At 32.3% G+C, this 21,401-nt stretch overlaps 2 protein-coding genes across 2 annotated transcripts; both read left to right on the top strand.

Annotated features, from left to right (window-relative positions):
- The first annotated feature begins 10,259 nt into the window (after positions 1–10,259).
- On the top strand, positions 10,260–13,289 carry LOC18032015 (adenylosuccinate synthetase 2, chloroplastic). The gene is made up of 4 exons (XM_006421385.1): positions 10,260–10,598; positions 11,118–11,810; positions 11,977–12,288; positions 12,693–13,289. The coding sequence occupies exons 1-4, from the start codon at positions 10,305–10,307 to the stop codon at positions 12,861–12,863; spliced, it is 1,470 nt and encodes a 489-aa protein (XP_006421448.1). The 5' UTR covers positions 10,260–10,304; the 3' UTR covers positions 12,864–13,289.
- Positions 13,290–13,669: 380 nt separating this feature from the next.
- LOC18031333 (DNA-binding protein SMUBP-2) lies at positions 13,670–20,370 on the top strand. The gene is made up of 15 exons (XM_006421384.2): positions 13,670–13,830; positions 13,932–14,036; positions 14,140–14,208; positions 14,886–14,975; positions 15,092–15,175; positions 15,531–15,695; positions 16,244–16,431; positions 16,894–16,966; positions 17,219–17,272; positions 17,558–17,815; positions 18,128–18,334; positions 18,440–18,543; positions 18,655–18,799; positions 18,958–19,092; positions 19,218–20,370. Exons 1-15 carry the CDS (start codon positions 13,741–13,743, stop codon positions 19,392–19,394), a joined length of 1,944 nt encoding a protein of 647 aa, XP_006421447.1. The 5' UTR covers positions 13,670–13,740; the 3' UTR covers positions 19,395–20,370.
- The last annotated feature ends 1,031 nt before the right edge of the window (positions 20,371–21,401 follow it).

Genomic DNA, 21,401 nt, shown 5'->3' with positions numbered 1-21,401 from the left:
CGGGAGCTGAGATTAATTGCGGCTCGTTAGTACAAATGACAAAAAATTCACAAAAAAAATCATTTTATGTGCTAAACCTTTTCACAGGTTTCCAATCGGGGCATGTATCGCTCTTGGAACCTAGAAGCTTGACGATAAAAGTTTAGATCACTGGAGTCACCCAATACAACTTGCTTTAAATTTAAGGCGGAAAAATTAGAAGAATACAAAACATTTTGTTAGTTGACAATCTACATGATCTCATTTGAAGAATAATGATTGAATTAGAAATATATAATTTTTGGTTATCTTACAAAATAATATGATGGCAAGAACCAATACTGAGGAAAGGTGATATCTTTTTGGGCCTCTTTAATAGTCTTGTATTATGCGTACATAGTAATAATCTGATTTTTTTTTTTAACTATTGCGATCAAAGTGTGGACATTAGTTTAGAGATATTCTTATATATACTAATTGAAAATAATGACATCATTAGTATTGAATCAGTTCTAAATATTATACACAGTAGACATAAAGTATTTCATCACCATTAATCTATGCTCTAGGCAGGAGGGAGCACATATTACTACATGTTATGCTGCTGTATTCTGTACGACATCATCCCTTCACCATGAAAGAACAACATTATCACAATGAATAAAAGCAAGATTAACATATTTTTCTCTATCTTAGAAACAATTTAGTTAATAACATTTCATTATTACTAAACCATAGATTTCAACGCACTTATTGTAAAAAATGTGAAGAATAAGCTTTTTTTCATCCTCAATAAATAGAGTGGGAACTAAAAATGGACCAACCAAGAATCAGGATTGGACAGACTTGAGATTGACATTCTTTTCTTTAGAAGTTTGAATATGCCTTCCCTTTGCTGTTGATTGTATCATCACAAGACCCTCTTATAAATTAAAAAAATTAAAATTCATATATTAGGAGGTAATGTCACAGCATATAATTATGCTAAATATAAAATCAATAGTAACAAAGACACTTTAATACCTTAGATTCCTTAAGAATCACTTCTGGTTTTCCCTTGGACATTTCTATTTTCTTTGAGGGAAATGCATCTATCTCTTCACAATTCATAATCATTTCCAATATACTTAATATTTAATATAATTGTCTTTCCTTCGTGTTTAAACTGGGGCCATCATAAGGAGTGTTTATCTTATCATAACCTCGGGCTGAACTTTTATTTGATGAGATTTCAATAAACTCAACCCTAACATTATCTTCTTAAGTAGACACAAACTCGTGGGAAGGAGTTTTAATGTAATTTGTGGTAAGATGATAGACATGAGGGGCAACACGGTCTATAATTTGCCTTTGATCTAGCAATTCTTTTAGCATTTTAGTCTAGTCATATATCACATTGGATAGGTAATTAATGTTCAATGTCAATACTATGATTGAAAGTATTTGTTTCTGAATTGTTTCTTCAAAATTAGGATGTTTAATAGCTTTCGATCAAGAAGCTCCACCAGTGCCAGTAGTGCACATCTGAATCTATTTAATTTAGCAAATAAGCGATATAAAAAAATAAGGACAATGCCAATTTCTCACACATTATTATGCTAATTATGATAATAAGCACTCTACAATAAAATTTACCTTATTGCCTACAATCCCTCCCTGATATCTCAATCACTTCATGAACCTTTTCACCATTGATTCTTTCCAGAATGTGACAAAAGTTTTAGTTCCATCAAGTGAATGCAATTGTATGTAGCATTATGGAGGTAAAAAGGCTGTATAAATAACTTATAGTTAGGAAAATAGTATAATTAATGCAATTCTTAGTCAAAAAAGTGCTCAAATTCAATTATGAAAATTATATTACTTGTAGGAAAAGAAGACATCCTCCAACATATGTAGTTTCACAATTCTTATATTTGCTAATGGACTTTACCAGCCATTTATAACAAAACGAAGCTCAATTAAGTGATTTAGCATTGAGAACATCCTTGCATGAATGTAGGCACAAATGCGATATATAACCACTTGTTGGGCATAACAACGTGGCTAGTGCAAACAAAGTAAGAGCAACTTACTCATATCAAAATTACTATTTGTATAATGAACAATAGTAAACATGACTGAGTTTGATAAATGACTGATGTGTGCTCATATTGCACAATAGCTTCAAATGTTTTATAGAAATTACGCATGCAAATATTAAAGAAAAATACAGATGGTGTAAGAATAAAATATAATGCGAAAGAAATATAACAGATATTCATGATTTAATATAATCATGTGCGTATGCGTAAATTTGCCAAAATCAACTTTATTAAAAACCTTTAAAATCCAGTTGGTTTCATCTTTTTACTTTATAATATCCTCAAGCATCTTGATGTTGATCTCTTTGACTGTTGATTGAAAAATATCTCGTAATTCAACAGTATTTTCACTTGGCCCACCCAATTGTATTGGTATACTTCCATCTTTTACACCCATTGAAAATGTTATGTGGCACAGTTTCAAATTCTGAACATGAAGTTTAATAATGTTGCATTCGGGTTTAAATTGATCAACCAACCAATGACATAATTGCCTCCTTAGTCAACCGCATTAGATTTCAAGTAGGCGTCCAAATCTTATTTCTCTTATTACATTTTTCTTATCTTTCGATAAGATGCCAACTAGGGAACAAAATCGGTTAGGTGCACACCTAGTTTTCAAGGTGAACTTATCTGCTTTAAGAGTCTTTGATTCATTGTTTTATGAGTACGCATCTACATAGCCAATCCTTTCACATTTCTTTTTGTGACTTGCCTTATGTTTTGCTGAAAGTTCCCTGTTGGCTTTCCTAATGTGTTTCCTCAACTGTCACAAAAGTAATAAAGATTAAAAAAGCTACATACTAGATTTAATGAACAGACTAATTAAAAAAAAATCTACACATATACTGACCCCAATAATGGTAGACAAATTAGAATTATGACTTCTGAAAAGCTCTTCTTCATCATTGCAACTGCATGACATCGAATTAATAGTTATCTAGTATGCGACGTTGGATAATAAATTAATATAATTACTTATAAGTGAGGGACAAATCATATGTTGAGGATGTAGGAACTGCATTTTGATTGTTTACTTTCAAAAGACAGGTATTACTTGTTTGTAAGTTTATTGGTTGTCGTTTACGCTTGCGTAGCTGATTGTCCATTCGTATTCTTATGTAAAAGATTGTAAATCCATCCATTAAAACATATAACATTTCAAAAAAAATAACACATTTCATTCTTTTTCTTTTACTAAATTTTACAAACCTATTTAAATAATATAATATATTGCTGCCTTTTTAGTGTCTTTTTTCTTTTTCATTCTTTTCATATGAATATCATATAAACACATGTTCATTTTTTTCCCCTCTGGTCAGCATATCCTCTCACAGCAAGTTAGATTATATCCTTCAATTAATTAATTCTTCTATATTAAAAAATTATACTTGCGGTTTAACTCGCAATTCTAAAGGATATATGGTAATTTGGAAACTCGTACCTACTACTGGAAGGTTTCTTTGAATAGAAATAGAACAATAGAGAAAACTTTCAAACTAATTAAGAAATTACCTTATAAAAAGACAATTTAATTTTGATTCTAAAGGCATGCATAGATTTGAAACATAGTAAATAACACGAGTAATTTGAAAATTCGTACCACTAGTTTTCTTTAAATTGCAGTTGAAAATTTCTTTAACTACATTTTTGTTTTGGTTGTTGATTGAGGTTGAATCTTCGTTGATTGAGCCGATTCTTCGTTGAAATTAAATTGTTTAGTTCTGCTGCTTGGGCTACCAATCCGTAATATTTGATTTGAGAAAGGGATTCAGAGAAAGAATTTACCAACTTCCACTCTCATCACACCATCAAATTTTTCATTGACACGGGAGATCAATTGAATGCCTAATTTCCTGAGCTTTAGAGACATATAAAAAGAGAACATTGGGTATGCTAGGGGAAAAAAATCTTATTTAAACTACATCTCAATCAATCGCAACTGATACTTCCGGTAGCCAACATTGAATAGAGAAAAAATAATCCATTGGATTACTTTTGAGTGCAATCCAAAGGCCAACCAATTTTAAATAAAAAAATCATTAATGATATAGGTAGTGCAACATTGTATTACAAGTGGAGCCTATAATAAAACCTCATTGGTTTATTTGGAAAGTGACATAGAATTTGGTGTAAACACAATCAATTTCAAGTTGTTCCCCCACAAAAACCAAATTTCCTTAAGAATGCAATCCAAATCTTGAAAATTATAGCAATAATTTTTGGTTTTTGGATCCACGTGCAATAGAGAACTCCTAATTTCACTTTTTACTTGTCACAAGATTTTGAAATGGCAGTGGGTACAGTGGAGTTGTTCCACCATGGAGCACTGATAATAACTATCAAATAATAACCATAAGTATAGATTTAATATTTATTTATATGATCATTCGGTTATTATTAGTGCTCCACCGTGGAGCAATTTCAACATAACTAGGCTCTTTTTCAATTTTTCTAACGAGGTATGGTGTAATAATATCTATCTATGTGTGTATGTGTATATATATAGTCAGTAAAATATAAAAAATATAGATTTCAATTACACTAATAAAATCAGCGCTGACACACTATTAAACTGCACAATTTAACATGTCCTTATTTTACAAAAATGAGGGCGCCACACTTGAAAATGATTTTAAATGTGCGTGTGTTTGTAAATTTTATAGTGAGAATCCTTACTTTATTAAAATAAGTGATAAATTAAACCCCAATGAAATATATTGTGTTATATAATACGTTTTGTTCTGAAATGCTTTTGAATCAAGGACAAAATTGTGTTACAATTATTGCACGATACCACAATTTTGTTTTTTTTTTTACCCCTACTTTCTTTTTTATTTATAACTTATTTATAAGTATTATGATAATTTTATATCCCCATTCTCTTTTCCTCTCTTTCATATTAAGATATTCTACCCATTTTTTCTTCATTTAAATAATTAATCGACCATTAGCTAGCAACCCCTTTCAAATAAAATATCATCAATCAACCAATTACCTCAATTATTTTTCACATCACAAGCCCAAAAAATAAATGCAATAAGTATAATTGAATATTTGGATGGCAATTGTGAGATTGTGGTAATTTCATAAATTAAAATAGTCAAACAAAATCTATTGATGTCATAATGGTTTAGATTTATGCATAAAAATTAAGTTTTTGTTGTCTTTCAATAACTAATAACTTTGAAACTAAATTATATTATAGTTATTTTTTATTAAAAGTTCAAACCTGAACATATTTTAAAGCGGCAACCAAGGTATAAGAAAAGAAGATAAAATATGTAGTTTCTATAATTATTTATTTAATATTTTATTTTAGTGATATTATGCTAGTTTTATTTTTTAAAATTAATTTATTAATTGAATATTAATATCAAATCATCACTTTTTTCACTGCTTAGACTAAAGAAAATAGAAGATTAGCTACTGATGTTTAGTTTTAAGTCAAAATTTTCAGGTGAGACAATCCGTTCATTTTTTTATTGTTTAAATTATTTACAAATTTCAAACAATCTGAATTTTTGTGTCAAAACTTTAAAACATTTGAATTTTAGAATTTCAATATACAACAGGGAGTATAATGTTAATTACTAAACCACAACATCCTACCATTGAAAACGTTCTCTAGATCTAATGGTGATAGCACAAGAAGATAATATAGAACGTATCGTGCAACAGTTGCATGGTAGTTGGACTCTCTTGAAACAATATTCTTTTATATTTTAACTAAAGGGAGAGAATCTTATTAGATAATAACTATATATCTTATTTGTTTTCTTTTATTAATTTAATGTTTTTAATCCAAGTCTTAAACCAATCTCTTTATGAATAAATATGTTCAGATAAAATATATTTTTTAATATATCTATTTTTAAAAAATAATGATATTTTTGTGATTATTTCACTAAAGGATTGAAATGTCATTGTGTTTTCCCTAATGCACGACATAGATAATAGGGAAATTATCATTTATATACCTTTAGTTTACACCGTTATAAAAAATGTTATAACATTTTGAGAGTGTATCAATCGTCCACTCTAAGTTAACAAAATGTATCTTTTGTCCACTAAACTGTTACTTGCTGTTTAAATATGATAATGTTAGAGAGGTAATTTGATATTTTTATATGATAAAAGTAATAATTTAAGAGGATACAAATGATAATAAGAGAATTTAACGGTATACAAATGATAATTTTTCTTTAAGTTTTAAGAGTAAAAACGTCAAATCGCTATAATTTCGTTAATTTCAAACGGTAACTGATAATTTAGTGGTCGATAGATAATTTTTGTCAATTTAAAGTAGATAATTGATACACTTTTAAAATATTATATTATTTTTTATAATAAAGTAAATATAAGAAATACGAATGGTAATATTAGTCGCATGGCAGTTCGAGCAATAGTGATGGAGTAAACTAGAATGATTACAGGGTCCGTCTATATTGCAACAGTTGCAACATACCACTTCTTTTGTCATTTTGTAATTTAACCATTGGATCCAAGACAAAAATGGTAAAAGCAAATCCAACGGCAGAGTGTATTTATTTAGGTTATTTTCATTGCAATCCCTCTTGTTTTTTGAAATGTCAGAAAAAAATATAATTATTATTATTTTATTTATTAGTTTAGTTGTTAAATGATATGAATAAGAAGTAGGAAATTTAAGAGGACTTTTATTATTGATATTATGTAATTACAATGCATGATTCAATACTAGTTTATAAGAGCCACAACTCGTTAAATATAAAATAAAGTTTATGTTTGCGTCCTAACTTCAAAAAAGATAAATACATTTATTTATTCCACAAATTTATAAATATTTCATTTTTTTAATTATTATTTTTATATTAATTATTAATATATAAATATAATATAATATGATATAATAAAATAAAATAATATTATAATATAATTTATTTTTAATATTATAATTATTATAGTAAAAATATAAATATAAATTAAATATATTTAACGTTTCAATTAAGACAAAATTTAGCACATTGTAGTGAATTATATAATTGATCACAATCTAACTTTTAAAACTTCCAAACATAGGTAAGTAATAAATTAATGTGAACAATATTATAACAATATACAATACTATGTTTTAAGCACATTCTAATGGTGCGTTTATTAAATAAGAATCGAAATGAACTAGAATCGTAATAAGGAATCGGAATGAACAACATTCTTATTGATGTGTTTACCTTACTTTATAATTGGAATAAACTATTATAAGTTATTAAAATGTCCTTTGTTAATTGTGTCCCTAATATTATTTGTATATATTATAATTAAAACAATAATAAAAATAAAACTAAAAATAATAATTATGACAATAATGTTAATTAAAACAAAAAATTAATAAAATTTAACAACAACAATAATAACAACAACAACAACAAAATTAACTGAAATAATAATATTAATAATGATAATAATAAAAATTATTAATAAGTTTTAATAATAATATTATTAATAAAAATAATAACAACAATAATTAATAATACTTAAAATAAAAAATTTAATATATTTTAATAATAACATTAATTTTAATCATAACTAGATAAATATTAATAATAATGAATTAATTATGGTATGATAACAATTAAAATAATAAAAGTAATAAATTTTAATAATAATAATGACAGTAATAATCATAAATAATAATAATTAAAATAATAAATTTAATAGCAATAATTTTATATAATAATAATAATAATAAATTAAAATTATTTTCAAATGTCATTTTATTCTAAAAATGAACTTATATGTAAAAGTTTGTAACTTTTAATTCCTAATAAATTTTGCAGAAAATATAAGATGACGTAGGGTCCGGTTACGTTACAGCAGCTGTAAGTAACAGTAATGACATGACTAATTGACCCATGTAACAGCAGCACGTGGCGGTTAAATAGGGATATAAAATTATTGAACTAACCGATTGTAATCCGGTTGCAAAAGCTGTCAACGGTAAGTCATTGTACCGTACCCAACAGCAATTTCAAAATTAAATTTTTTATCCTTTCGTCCCTCAATGCACGATCCAAATTAAACGGGTTTCAATATTCTCCGATTACTCCATTCATAATTTAAGTTGTAGCCATCATTTCAACTTCCCAGCAGAAAAGAAAACAAAAGCCTACAGCAAATTTGAAAAATATCCATCCACCAACATATGATTTCATGGTTTTATTTGTACAACTTCTGGTCTTAACACTTTAGTGCATGTTTAGTATTATTTACTCAATGAAAAAAATATTTTTTTTCAAAAAAAAAAATACTTAACTAATCCAAAAAATTTATTAAAAATTTTTGTGTTACATAGTTGTATTTTAAGTAGAGTTTTTGAGAATTAAATAAACTATTTTATATCCACTATTAAAAACTCAAATTTTAAACCTCTTAGCAAGTTTTTTATTTAAGTTCAATTATCTAAGATACTCTTAATTTATTATATAATCTTATTTCATTTCTTTCATAATATATATAACTTTAAAAGCTTATTTATTAAAGTACTTGTTAAAATTTTTAAATAAAATTTATCATTCACAATTCTAATTAATTTTTTTTCGTAAAAACTCTACTTTTCTCTAAGCTTTATGAAAAGCCATATTAGATAAAGCTTTAAATAGAAATTAAAATTTTGCAACGTATCATTAACCACGAACCTTGGATAATTTATTTAGTATAGGAACATAAGTATAGCATTAATATTAGATTTGAGAATCAACATCTCTATCTTCTCTCATTATCATCCCTATTATTTTTCCTCTTTTCAAATCCTACATATACAAGCTATTGGAAATAGATATTTAATAAATGAAAAGAAAATTTTCTTAGATATTTAGGGAAGCATTAGCTCTAATATAGATCCAAATTATAAATTAGTATACACATTGAGTCACCATGAAAGACATAGATTTAAGATGGAAAATAAGATCTATAACCTATAATTTGATTTTTTTTTTCCCTTTTAAATTTGATTAGCGGCTATTTCATCAGCTGGTTTGTTTGAAATAATCTTGGACTAATGCAACCTGTAATCTATTTTTCGTTAAATTCAATATTATCCATTGGATTTCATATTCCCAAATCCAACGATCCATGTAGGCGGTTTGTTACTTACACAAGATGTAACATAGTGGCTGCTGATGATGTAATGTAATCAAACACAAAATGAAAAGTTGTTGTATGTTGCAACTGTTGCAACATAGGCGGACACATGATTACAACAGCTGCTCTTACAGGTTAATAAAATCTCGACAATACTTCGTACTATTTAATTTAAACGACGGCGTTGGTATTTAGCGGACGGCAAAACTATCCGTTAAACCCTGTAGTAGCTCTTCTGTAGTGTATCCAGTGGGTGACTTTGTTCTCTGTCACCCACAACAAATATTAAAATAATATCTCACGCCGTCGCGCGTAGGGGTGGGCAAAGTCGATTTGGATCGGTTTGAGACATATTCTCAAACCGATCCAAACTTATCGGTTTGAAAATATTTCAAACCGATATCAACTTAAAAATTTTTCAAACCGAACCGATCCAAACCGACTGGATCGGTTTGGATTCTCGGTTTGAGTTTATTAGCTAAAAACCCACTTCTTTTTTATTATTTTACCTAAATTTTTTTTTTTTTTTTTGTGTCCGTAATCCAAATTGATACCTCTTTTATATTATTCATATCTACTTTGACATCTACATAATAATTCAAAGATACATCCAGACAAGTTTACAACATAATACATCCTAATAAAGAAGTTCTTAACCTATTCATTCAAAATAAACTCACAAAATTAAAATAAAGTTGAACAATATTTGACAATTAAAATATTGTGCATCTTGTCCGTCAAAACTTATGGCCTAATTAGTTTTGAATTTGTGAAAATTTGCATAAAATGATAAATATAATTAGTTAGATTGTTTAACTTAGAATATAATGTAATTATATAATATTTTTGGATTGGATCGGTTTGAATCGGTTTAGAATCCTTTCAAACCGAATGATGTCGGTTTGCAATCCAATAAACCAAAACTAATTTTTTTACTAATGAAACTGATTCAAACCGATCCAAATAATCCGTTTGGATCGGTTTAGATCGGTTCGGTTAAAATATGCCCATCCCTAGTCGCGCGGTCACTCTCTAAAGCCCACTTGTTCTCTCTCTCTCTCTCTCTCTCTCTGGGTTGCACACTTTTTCACTTTTTCTTTCGCTCAACTACTACGCAGCATGAATATCTCCTCGGTGAAGTTCAACCACGCCGGCCCTATAACGGGACCCAAGTGGGCCGGCTTTAGGCCCACTCTCCACCTCCGCCGCAACAGCGACGTCGTTTCTTTCGAGTCAAGGACAAAGGCGGGGGCTGCTCCATCTTCGTTAACCGTGACGGCCAACGAGTTACCGAGTCAAATCGAGTCGCTGAGTCAGGTCTCGGGCGTGTTGGGTTCCCAGTGGGGCGATGAAGGCAAAGGCAAGCTCGTCGATATCCTTGCCGAGCACTTCGACATCGTTGCTCGCTGTCAAGTAACACCACACCTCTCTTTTATTAAAATTTAATTAATTATTATGATCATTTTAGATTTTTATTTGCTCAGAAAGGAGAAAAAAAAAAAACACTTGTAAGTGCTTTAGTTGACGAGAAATGTGCCTTGATTTTACTTGTGTTTCTAGTGTTTTGGTGAGAAGTGCTTTACTTGAAAGGGCTTTTACGCGAAGTTGCTTTTACATGCTCTTGTGAGATTTGATTTTTGCTCCAAAGGGCTGTCTACAAAAGTACTATCAAACACACTGTTCAGTTGTAGAATTTTTGTACTGTGACAACCCGTACACTAATGTCTGTGCGTATAGGTGCTTTTGTTTTGCCGTACACAATTCAATGGTTTGTTTGCGTTACAACATTTAAGGCTGATTTCTATCTTTTAGCAGTTATTTTGGAACAGTTTGCTGAACCTTTTTTTTTTTGGGTTAATGTTAATTTAGGTTGTAATCAGATGGTTATTTTGATTTCTGGTAATTGTAAGCCTTAAGCATTGCTGATAACAGGGCGGAGCTAATGCTGGTCACACTATCTACAATGCAGAGGGAAAGAAATTTGCCCTGCATCTTGTTCCATCGGGCATTCTGAATGAGGATACTGTATGTGTTATTGGAAATGGAGTTGTGGTGCATCTGCCAGGCTTGTTCAATGAAATTGATGGCCTGGAAGCTAATGGAGTCTCCTGCAAGGGAAGGATTTTGGTGTCTGATCGGGCTCACCTGCTCTTTGATTTTCATCAAGAGATAGATGGACTTAGGGAAGCTGAGCTTGCTAAATCATTTATTGGCACAACCAGGAGAGGAATAGGACCTGCTTACTCAAGCAAGGTGATCCGAAATGGTATTAGAGTATGTGACTTGAGGCACATGGATACTTTCCCTCAGAAGCTTGATCTTTTATTATCAGATGCAGCTGCAAGATTCCCAGGTTTTAAGTATACCCCAGATGTTCTCAGGGAAGAAGTTGAAAAATACAAGAGATTTGCCGAGAGGCTGGAGCCTTTCATCACTGATACAGTGCATTTCATGAATGAGTCCATTGCTCAGAAGCGGAAGATTCTGGTTGAAGGTGGTCAGGCAACCATGCTGGATATTGACTTCGGAACTTATCCATTTGTGACTTCCTCTAGTCCATCAGCTGGCGGGATTTGCAGTGGTCTCGGCATTGCTCCAAGAGTTGTTGGTGATCTAATTGGTGTGGTTAGTGGTTACTTTGTTCATCTATTCCTCTTGGTTTCTCTCTCTCTATCTCTCTCTCTTTTGTCAGGGAATTGTTTCTTTTGTGAAAATAGGCTTGCTTCTTCAAAGGAAAAGCATGTTGATCAAAGGTTTTTTAAGCTCTTAACTTTGTTCTTCTTCTATGCAGGTAAAAGCATACACTACTAGGGTAGGTTCTGGTCCTTTCCCGACTGAAATTTTTGGGCAAGGAGGTGACCGCCTTAGGTTGGCCGGGCAGGAGTTTGGCACTACTACTGGTCGCCCTCGCCGTTGTGGTTGGCTTGATGTTGTTGCATTGAAGTACTGCTGTCAAATTAATGGTTTCTCTTCTTTGAATCTCACCAAATTGGATGTTTTATCAGAGCTTCCTGAAATTCAGCTTGGTGTTGCTTATAAACAATTTGATGGTACACCAGTCAAATCATTCCCTGCAGATCTTCTACTGCTTGAGCAATTGAAGGCAAGTTCGTTTTTTCCCAACTCATTAGATACTTAATATGGTTAAAACGGTAATATTATATATTGCATTGACTATCATTGTTTGTTGCTGATTTGAATATCACACTATCATAGTTTGTTGCTGATTTGAATATCACACATAATAGGAAGCACAGAAGGGAAAAAAATGTCATCTGTTGATGGCCTTTTCTTCATTTGAGCTACCCAAACAGTGAAAGACAATTGAAAGCTTTAGTAGTTAAGAATAAAGATATCTCCCATCCCACCATTGGTTCTGTAATACTGCCTGACAACCATATTGAAACTTCAATTTGATGCCAGTAAAATTGTAGGAATTACCTTTTGATTTCAGGTACAAGTACTTGCTTCCTCTTTGTAACTCTTGTTTCCTTCCTCTGCGTTTAGGTCGAGTATGAAGTTTTACCCGGGTGGCAGTCTGATATCTCTTCTGTTAGAAACTACTCAGACCTGCCAAAGGGAGCACGTGAGTTCGTGGAGAGGATAGAAGAACTTGTTGGTGTACCAATCAATTATATTGGCGTTGGACCTGGGCGTGATGCTCTCATATACAAGTAGGATAACAATTGAAGTTGCAGTGCTCCATAAAGCTTTCAAGGAATTTTAATTGAATTTATTCCCCAGTTATATACTTGACAGAGATTTTGGGGGCAAAGCAGAATTTGATTTAGTTTACATGAATTTAGTGTACCAATTATGTTGTCTCCACATCTTGAGGCCACTCTGCATTGCATTGCAGTGTGTTGCATTGCGTTATTATTTTGATTGTTGTATCAATCAATTTTGTTGAGCTGCTACAAGAGATTAGAAAGCTGACGGAAGGGAGAGTTTCGAAAAGCCAACCTCAACACTCCTTTCAGGCAGCATTTGGGTTACAAAAATAATTTATTATTTTCTCAAATCTGTATTAAGAGTCGAATCTCAGGTCTATTACTTACCATCAATAACAAAACTGGCCTCTTATAATTTTGGATAATTCTGTAAGTACGTTTTTGCAAACCCCTTTTTGTAAGTTAAAGATTTGATTGCACATCATTTTTCATATATGCTAAGAAAATTTTGCTAAAATTTAGTTTGGACATTTTATATCAATATTAATTTAGATTTAGCCAATGTCAATATAGTGAATGCTCACAAAAAACTAGTATTACGACTACGCATAGCAAAATATCAGAAAGGAGAAAATCTATTATCCATTCATTGCTAAAAAAATTAAAAGGGAATATTGAGAAAACGGTTTATTTGGTAACGCTTTCATTTTCTGTGTTTTTGTGTTTGAAATGAAAAACAGTAAAAATGTTTTGCACATGTTTTTTTTTTTAAATATGATGCTTTTAAAAACGCAGACCCGCTTCACGCTTCGCCATTTCACTCTCTTTGTTTGTCTCTAAAGCCAAAGCAGACAGAAAGCGGAGAATCACTCAGCAAGAACACAATGGAGGGAAGGAAGACGAAGGAGAAACAATCAGCTGTGTCTCTTCAAGAATTCGTCTCCGTTATGGCCCCTTTAATTGACTTAGAGAAGGTTTCTTTTATCAACCCAATTCTCTTTTTTTTTTTTTCATTTTTACTTTCTCATTGTCATTTACCTCACAAACCAATTAAATACGGTCTCTTTGGTCATAGGAAGCCGAAATATCAGCCTCTATCACTTCTGGGGCGTCGAGAAATCTTGATACAGCTCAAAAGAAGGGCTCCACTATTCTTAATTTGAAGTGTGTTGATGCTCAGGTTCTACTAACTTTATACGGGTTTATTTTTATTATATATAATTTTCTTAACGGCCAAAAAAATTAGAGATTTATTTACTTTTTGAATTTGATTATGATAATAGACAGGACTGATGGGGAAAACTCTTCTTGAGTTTCAATCCACTAAAGGAGATGTTCTTCCTGCTCACAAGGTGTTTCATTTCTGTCCCATTTTGTTTTCATTACTGCAATGAAAATTGAAGCATGGTATCTTTAGTGTTAGCAATTGAATTGAAGGTTGGTGAGGCATAATATGATTGTTTTATCAGATATGAGTAAAGTATTTTATTTTTATTGCTTCCATTATGGGTCTGACTACAGTGTGCACACTTCATGTTTGATTCGTAAACATGTTAACAGTTTAAGGATTAATGTTATTGTTATCCATATAAGGTTTCTTGTTCTCATTTGTTATATTACCAATGTGACATTCCATGCTAATTTCATTATTAGTTTGGTGACCAATTTTAGCAGTAGGAAAATCTCTCCAGCATCATTAACAGAATTTTCATCACGAAATCATACAAAATCCATCAATCATATGATCGATAAACGGAAAAGAATTTGTTAGCACTGGACAATTCATTAAGGGGCTTATAAATCTGCCATTAGATACTGTAGTTTTCAGTCTGTTGTTGTTCCCCTTCAAGTAGTTCTCGTTTTCCTTGTTCTTCTCACTGGAGATAGGGATTCATTATTTCTTAACTATTAGGAAATGATCCTGACTGTGTTTATGTTGACTCATAGTGAAATTTATAACATTCTTTTGCTTCAATTCCCCATTTACTCCTCTTTTGGGAATTCCTGATGTATCGTTGACCTGGTGCAGTTTGGAACCCATGATGTAGTTGTGTTAAAACCAAATAAAGCTGATTTAGGATCTCCTGCTCTTGGACAAGGTGTAGTCTACCGGTTAAAGGTAATTTTGATTTTGGAACAGGATTTTGGGTGAATTTGTTCTTACTCATCTTTCCAGTTGTGCATGATCTTCCTCTTGGTGCCTCGTGATCACTGATTTGGTGTTTTAATGAACAGGACTCCTCAATCACTGTTGCTTTTGATGACATCCCAGAAGAAGGTTTAAATAGTCCTCTACGCCTGGAGAAGCTGGCAAATGAGGTATGCTTTTTGAAATTTATAATCTGTTGTGAGTTGTATGAGATGAAAAATCATTTTTGTTTAAATTTTTGGATTTCTTCTATTTCCTGGTGTAATGTTCGTGTGGAATTAGCATCATACCTTTTGTAATGTTCGTGTGGAATTCGTATCTTTGTATCATGTGAATAGCAGTGGTTGAACTTTAATAGAAGTATCATATTCTACATTCATAATTTTCTACTGTACATATGGCTTGTACAAGCCACAGAATTCAGAAAAGGTATGATGCTAATTCATAACACCTAGTGGGTTATAAGGTGTTAGTTCAGTCATCAAATAGAATGAGCTTGCTTACTGAAACGGGCATAATATACAGGTGACTTACCGTAGGATGAAGGATGCCTTGATTCAGTTGAGCAAAGGTGTGCAGAATGGACCTGCTGCTGGCTTAATACCTGTCTTATTCGGAGAGCAAAAGCCAACAGTGTTGAAAAAGGACATTGCCTTCAAACCTTTTAACTCTAACCTTGATCACTCTCAGGTGAATAAGAAAACACTTCTATATTTCTCCTTTCTGGAAGGTTCATGAGTCTTTCTTATTCTTCTTGTTTAGTTTGTTACTGTTTTTCAAGATATTTATTTCTTTTCAATATGATCAATGGTGAAAATATTTTTGATATCAGAACATGTTAACTCTCCAATCATACAAGTATTTTGCACTTGAGCATATAACATTCTCTTTTTATATGAAAATCTAATTCTGCTTGTTATTTAGAAATTCTGTATTTTGGTATATCTTAGTGATTACTGAGCAGACTCTATTGTCTAGTAGAGAAGTAATCCTGCTCAGATATTTTGGCTCAAATTAGGCAATCAGACGGTTGGGCCTTATATAGATAATTAGCATGGTCCAAATGATCAGATACATAGAATCCTGTGATTTAAGTTTGTGTTTGTTCTTCATGCATGTTGGCTTTATATATTTGGATATTTAGTTGCAAGGTTTATCCCATGCTTCTTTTCTCACTAACTAAAGCACGTTCTCTGCTTTGCTTTTGTTTCACTTGTCTATTTTTATGTTTGTTCAAGAAAGATGCCATTTCAAAGGCCCTGTCATCAAAGAATGTCTTCATGCTGCATGGACCCCCTGGAACTGGAAAAACCACTACAGTGGTAGAAATTATCTTACAAGAAGTGAAACGTGGATCAAAGATTCTTGCATGTGCTGCTTCAAATATTGCTGTTGATAACATTGTTGAACGGCTTGTTCCTCACAGGTATAGATGCCTTTATACGTTAGGAAATGATATCATATGTTAAATCTTGACTTGGACTATGGTAAAAGTATTTGGCAAAGCCATAGATGTTCTAATTTTATCATAATCCCAATATTGTCCTTTTTCCGTATGAACATGGTTTACCGTTATGGATAACATAGTGATGGCATGCAATGCAGCTTGATTAAATAATTAAGAATGAAAAATGTTATACTCTTGAACTATGCTGCAAATTTGTGGTTTTGGTACACTTCTGTGATTTTCACAATTTGAATTTTTCCTTAATAGTGAAAATATGTGCTTTGACTTGAATAAATTACTACCATCCTGATCAAATGACTCTGGATTGCAAAATAACTTGTAAGGGTCTGTATTTCGATTTCATATAGTATGTGTTAACTTGGTTTTATGTGGTAAGTTATTATACCTAAAATGTATTTTCATTTCCACTTCTTTGATTAGAGTAAGGCTGGTGAGACTAGGGCATCCTGCGCGTTTACTACCTCAAGTGTTGGAAAGTGCACTGGATGCACAGGTATGTATAAACCTGCAAATTTGAAAATGAGAAAAAAAGAAAACCGGAATTCAATTTTTCATTAATTTTTTTGGGTACATTTTAAATACCGCCCATTCACTGCACTCATACGTTCATGAAAAATGAATGCATACTCTGTTATCAGTTGCTAGAACTCTCTCTTCTAGTTACTGAATATGGCAGTGTAATGGAATATTTCCTTCTGGATTATTCAGTTATTTGACATTCTTATACTTGGTTATTTTCTGGTAGGTTCTGCGAGGGGATAATAGTTCTCTTGCAAGTGACATCCGAAAAGAAATGAAGGTATAGAACTAGAGCTACACTATTATTCATATTTGATGTTCAACTATAAGTTTTCTTTGCCCTTTTTTTAAAATTTTTAATGATTTACTTTTGCCTGGATATGAGATTGAGAACTTTCCAGAAAGATGATACACCACTGTTATAAGCTAATCAGTCCCAATGGTTCATGGAAGTCATTAGTTGGCATTCCTCTTTTGATTTTTTATATGAGCAAGAATGAATTTCATGCTTGCCTGACAATATTGATTTTATAAATATCTCAATATGTCTTTACGTTCTTTTTAGGCATTAAATGGGAAATTGCTGAAAACCAAGGACAAAAACACTAGGAGAGAAATCCAGAAGGAGCTTAGGACTCTTTCCAAAGAAGAGCGTAAAAGACAGCAGTTAGCTGTGACAGATGTGATTAAAAATGCAGATGTAGTGTTGACAACTTTGACTGGTGCAGTTTCTCGCAAGCTGGATAATACATCATTTGATTTGGTAATTATTGATGAAGCTGCTCAGGCACTTGAGATAGCATGCTGGATAGCTCTACTGAAGGTACTGGTGCTTATTGCAGGAATGTATGCATAGGCTTTTGAATGCGAAAACATGTTTATACACTTAAAACAAACAGTCACAGGCTTACATTACAGGATCTTAATGCACTAATTTTTACTCATATCGGATTGTTAATGATTATTCTTTTTGGGTGGCTATTGCAATATGAATGTGATCTTCAAAGAGAGTTGACATAATTGTTTTTGCTTCCGATATGTGTGTTTTCTCGTTAACATATTTGTGGTGAATTAATGAATTTCAGGGGAAAAAGGTTTTGGGTACTAATCCTCAAACAATATGTACTTGTTTCAGGGTTCAAGATGTATACTCGCAGGAGACCATCTTCAGCTTCCTCCAACCGTCCAAAGTGTGGAAGCTGAGAAGAAAGGATTAGGAAGAACTCTCTTTGAGCGTCTTGCAGACCTTTATGGAGATGAAGTAACGTCTATGCTGACTGTACAGTATCGCATGCATGAGCATATTATGAATTGGTCATCTAAGGAGCTTTACAACAGCAAGGTACTCCAATCTTTTCTGGATGCAGGCTATACAGTTAAAATAAGTAAATAAACAGAAGTCAAATTTTGGCTTTTCATGATAGTTCACAGTCATTAATGATTACAGATCAAAGCCCATCCAAGTGTTGCAGCACATATGCTTTTTGATCTTGAGGGTGTAAAGAGGACATCTTCTACAGAACCAACCCTTCTTCTCATAGACATAGCCGGGTACACTGTTTACTGCTGGAATTTTTTAAATTAATCTGGAATCCCCATAAGCTGTAAACTCCATTATGATGCATATGAATATTGTTAATTGTTCATGTTGATCTGCTTCAGATGTGACATGGAAGAAAAGAAGGACGAAGAAGATAGCACAATGAATGAAGGTGAAGCTGAGGTTGCCATGGCCCATGCAAAGAGATTGATTCAAAGTGGAGTCCATGCTTCTGATATTGGAATTATTACCCCTTATGCTGCGCAGGTATGAAAGTTCCTTTGGTACTTTTTCAACAATCACAATTAATTTCACAACTCGACGCATTTAGGGACTGTTTGAATTGGTTACCAAATAAATGGAAACATAGTAACTTTTTCATGCATAAACTCTGTATATAATTTATTTTGCAACTTATACTGCAGGTTGTCTTACTGAAGATATTGAGAAGTAAGGATGATAAGCTAAAAAATATGGAGATCTCAACAGTTGATGGTTTCCAAGGGCGGGAGAAGGAGGCGATTATTATTTCAATGGTTCGATCAAACTCAAAGAAAGAGGTAGTCTAACCATCCATGCTCTACTGTTGTTGCTTTTTAGCATTTAGATATTAATAGTCTCACTGTGCCCAAGAAATAAGTTGTAAAAATGGTTGCAACTCAAGACTTCTTTTGAAATATTTCAGGTGGGGTTTCTGAGTGACCGCAGACGAATGAACGTGGCAGTGACACGGGCAAGAAGACAGTGTTGTCTTGTCTGCGACACTGAGACAGTAAGTAGTGATGGGTTCTTAAAGCGATTGATTGAGTATTTTGAAGAGCATGCTGAGTATCTAAGTGGCTCAGAGTATCTCAATGAATAAGGATCTGCCAAGAAGACTCGATGTAAACTCTGTTGGGCCATTTCAATCTATTGATGGTAGAATATGATTCATAGCGTATCAAATTACTGAAAATTGGAGCAGTAGAAAGTTGATTTTATCCAGAAGTTGAATTTCTTGCGGTTGTTGCCTAGTCATATGAAGTATAGGCTGGTTAGACACACCCCATTCATCTGTGTTATGCATCATGCTAAACCCAGGTATAGTGTACATGTGCTGATAATAATGATAGTTGATGAGTTTTACAAGAATATCGATATGCAATGAACGACTCCGCTCCAGACTTTATTTTGTGTCCAAAGTAAATTGTCTTCCGGTTAGATTGACTGCATACGGGGAGCCTTATAACATCACGAGAATTATGAAGTCTGGAGTTGTACTAGAAATGCCAAGCCAGTTAATAGTGACTCTGAAAAGAAGAAAAAGGATGCCGATGGGCTGATTGGCATGCGAAAATACTATTTACCATGAGTCAAATTCCGGGTCAAACCCCGAAACTAATAAACAACGCTATTTCAATTTTTTTTGTTTTTTTTTCGCTTTCATTCTCCCTAAAACGACATCATTTTAGCTTGGTTAAGGCAGCAACGACAGTCCCAAATTGCTCGTTGCCCTAAATTGCTTTCTCTCCTCTTCGTCTTACTCTCACCACAGCCATTCTCCTTCTATTTCTATGTTAGACCACTGCTTTCTTCCCCTTCGTTTCACAACTGGTATCATTGTCATTGGTAAATGATACTTGCATGAAGACTTAGTTAGCAATTTAATGAGATGTCAGCATTACATGTATATTTTATTTGGGTTTTTCTCACTCTATGCAAAAAGAGCTTGGGCTAAGAGAACCATCTGAAATCCCCAAGCAGATCATAGGCGAAACTTATGGACAAATAAATTCTGGAAGTATAGTACAACAACTATAATCAAAATGTAGTATCACTATTCTTAGAAGCAAGAACAATCACAGTGGTCAAAGCGAAACTTGTAAATTTTGTGAAGTTCTTCAACAGATTTTTTATTTAACTTTGTCTGATTTTCCTTTATGGTTTTTGAATTTGTCGGAGAGGTTTCAGAAACCCAGAAGGATGCAGAAATTTTTAAATCATTTGAGCTTCTTTCTTGTTGAAGAATTCTTTTCCAGTTTTCCTGCATTATGAAGTATGAACTGATCCAATTGAGTAATTTGGGGTTGTCGTTGCTGCCTTAACCAAGCTAAAACGACGTCGTTTTATGGAGAATGAAAGGAAAAAAAAAAGGATTGAAACGGTGCCGTTTATTGGCTTTGAGGTTTAACCCGAGGTTTGACCCGAGATAAATAGCAGAACTCGATTGGCATAACCCGTGCACTCTAGTTTGAATACATGAGTTTGATTGGGACTAAATTCTTCTCTTAATTAAATTGGTGGAATTGGGCAGAGATAAAAATGTCTTTTTATTAATAGGGTGGAATAAATATCCTTTTAGTATAGCCTAGTTAGTATTGATAGTCTTAATAGAATTTTGACTATAAGTATATCTAAGTACTAAAAAAATATGAAAAAAAAAGATATCCAATCAAAAGAGTAACAATTAATGTGGGAATTTTGTAAAGGGTCATGGGAAGCTTGCCAACAGAGCTTTGCTTTCTTAATTATTACTGCAACGTGGCATATATATTTAGTGGGTATGTTTGTCGATGCATTAATTTCTCTCCAGTGATATGCCTTAATGAAACTTGTAGTTGTCATTGTACTTCATAGACTTGAGAACTCAAGTCATAATTAGTTTGGATTATAACATCTTTACGTAAAGATCCAATCCTAACTATTTGTTCATCTAACTATTTTTTGGCCGGCAATACATTTTTTCATTTTTCATGCTCATTTTTCTTCATGCAACTGAATTAAATATAGACTGGAAAGTGGAAACAAGATCATTACTATAGCTGCAAGCCTGGAAAGTTGAACTTTCAGCTTCTACAGCATGTCTCCTCTTTCTTTCTTAATGGTCAAC

Source organism: Citrus clementina, unplaced genomic scaffold, assembly GCF_000493195.1.
Source record: "Citrus clementina cultivar Clemenules unplaced genomic scaffold, Citrus_clementina_v1.0 scaffold_9, whole genome shotgun sequence".
In the NCBI taxonomy this organism is placed as follows: Eukaryota; Viridiplantae; Streptophyta; class Magnoliopsida; order Sapindales; family Rutaceae; genus Citrus; species Citrus x clementina.
Note: the sequence above shows the minus strand (reverse complement) of the source record. Positions and strands in the feature narration are given on the sequence as shown.

Bases quoted from the DNA above. Each gene is read 5' to 3' on its own strand.
- LOC18031333 (XM_006421384.2), top strand. From the start codon at position 13,741: ATGGAGGGAAGGAAGACGAAGGAGAAACAATCAGCTGTGTCTCTTCAA. The intron at 15,176-15,530 runs GTATGCTTTTTG...CATAATATACAG, and splicing joins TGGAGAAGCTGGCAAATGAG to GTGACTTACCGTAGGATGAA. The intron at 18,800-18,957 runs GTATGAAAGTTC...CTTATACTGCAG, and splicing joins TTACCCCTTATGCTGCGCAG to GTTGTCTTACTGAAGATATT.
- LOC18032015 (XM_006421385.1), top strand. From the start codon at position 10,305: ATGAATATCTCCTCGGTGAAGTTCAACCACGCCGGCCCTATAACGGGA. The intron at 11,811-11,976 runs GTTAGTGGTTAC...TCTTCTATGCAG, and splicing joins TTGGTGATCTAATTGGTGTG to GTAAAAGCATACACTACTAG. The intron at 12,289-12,692 runs GCAAGTTCGTTT...CTCTGCGTTTAG, and splicing joins TACTGCTTGAGCAATTGAAG to GTCGAGTATGAAGTTTTACC.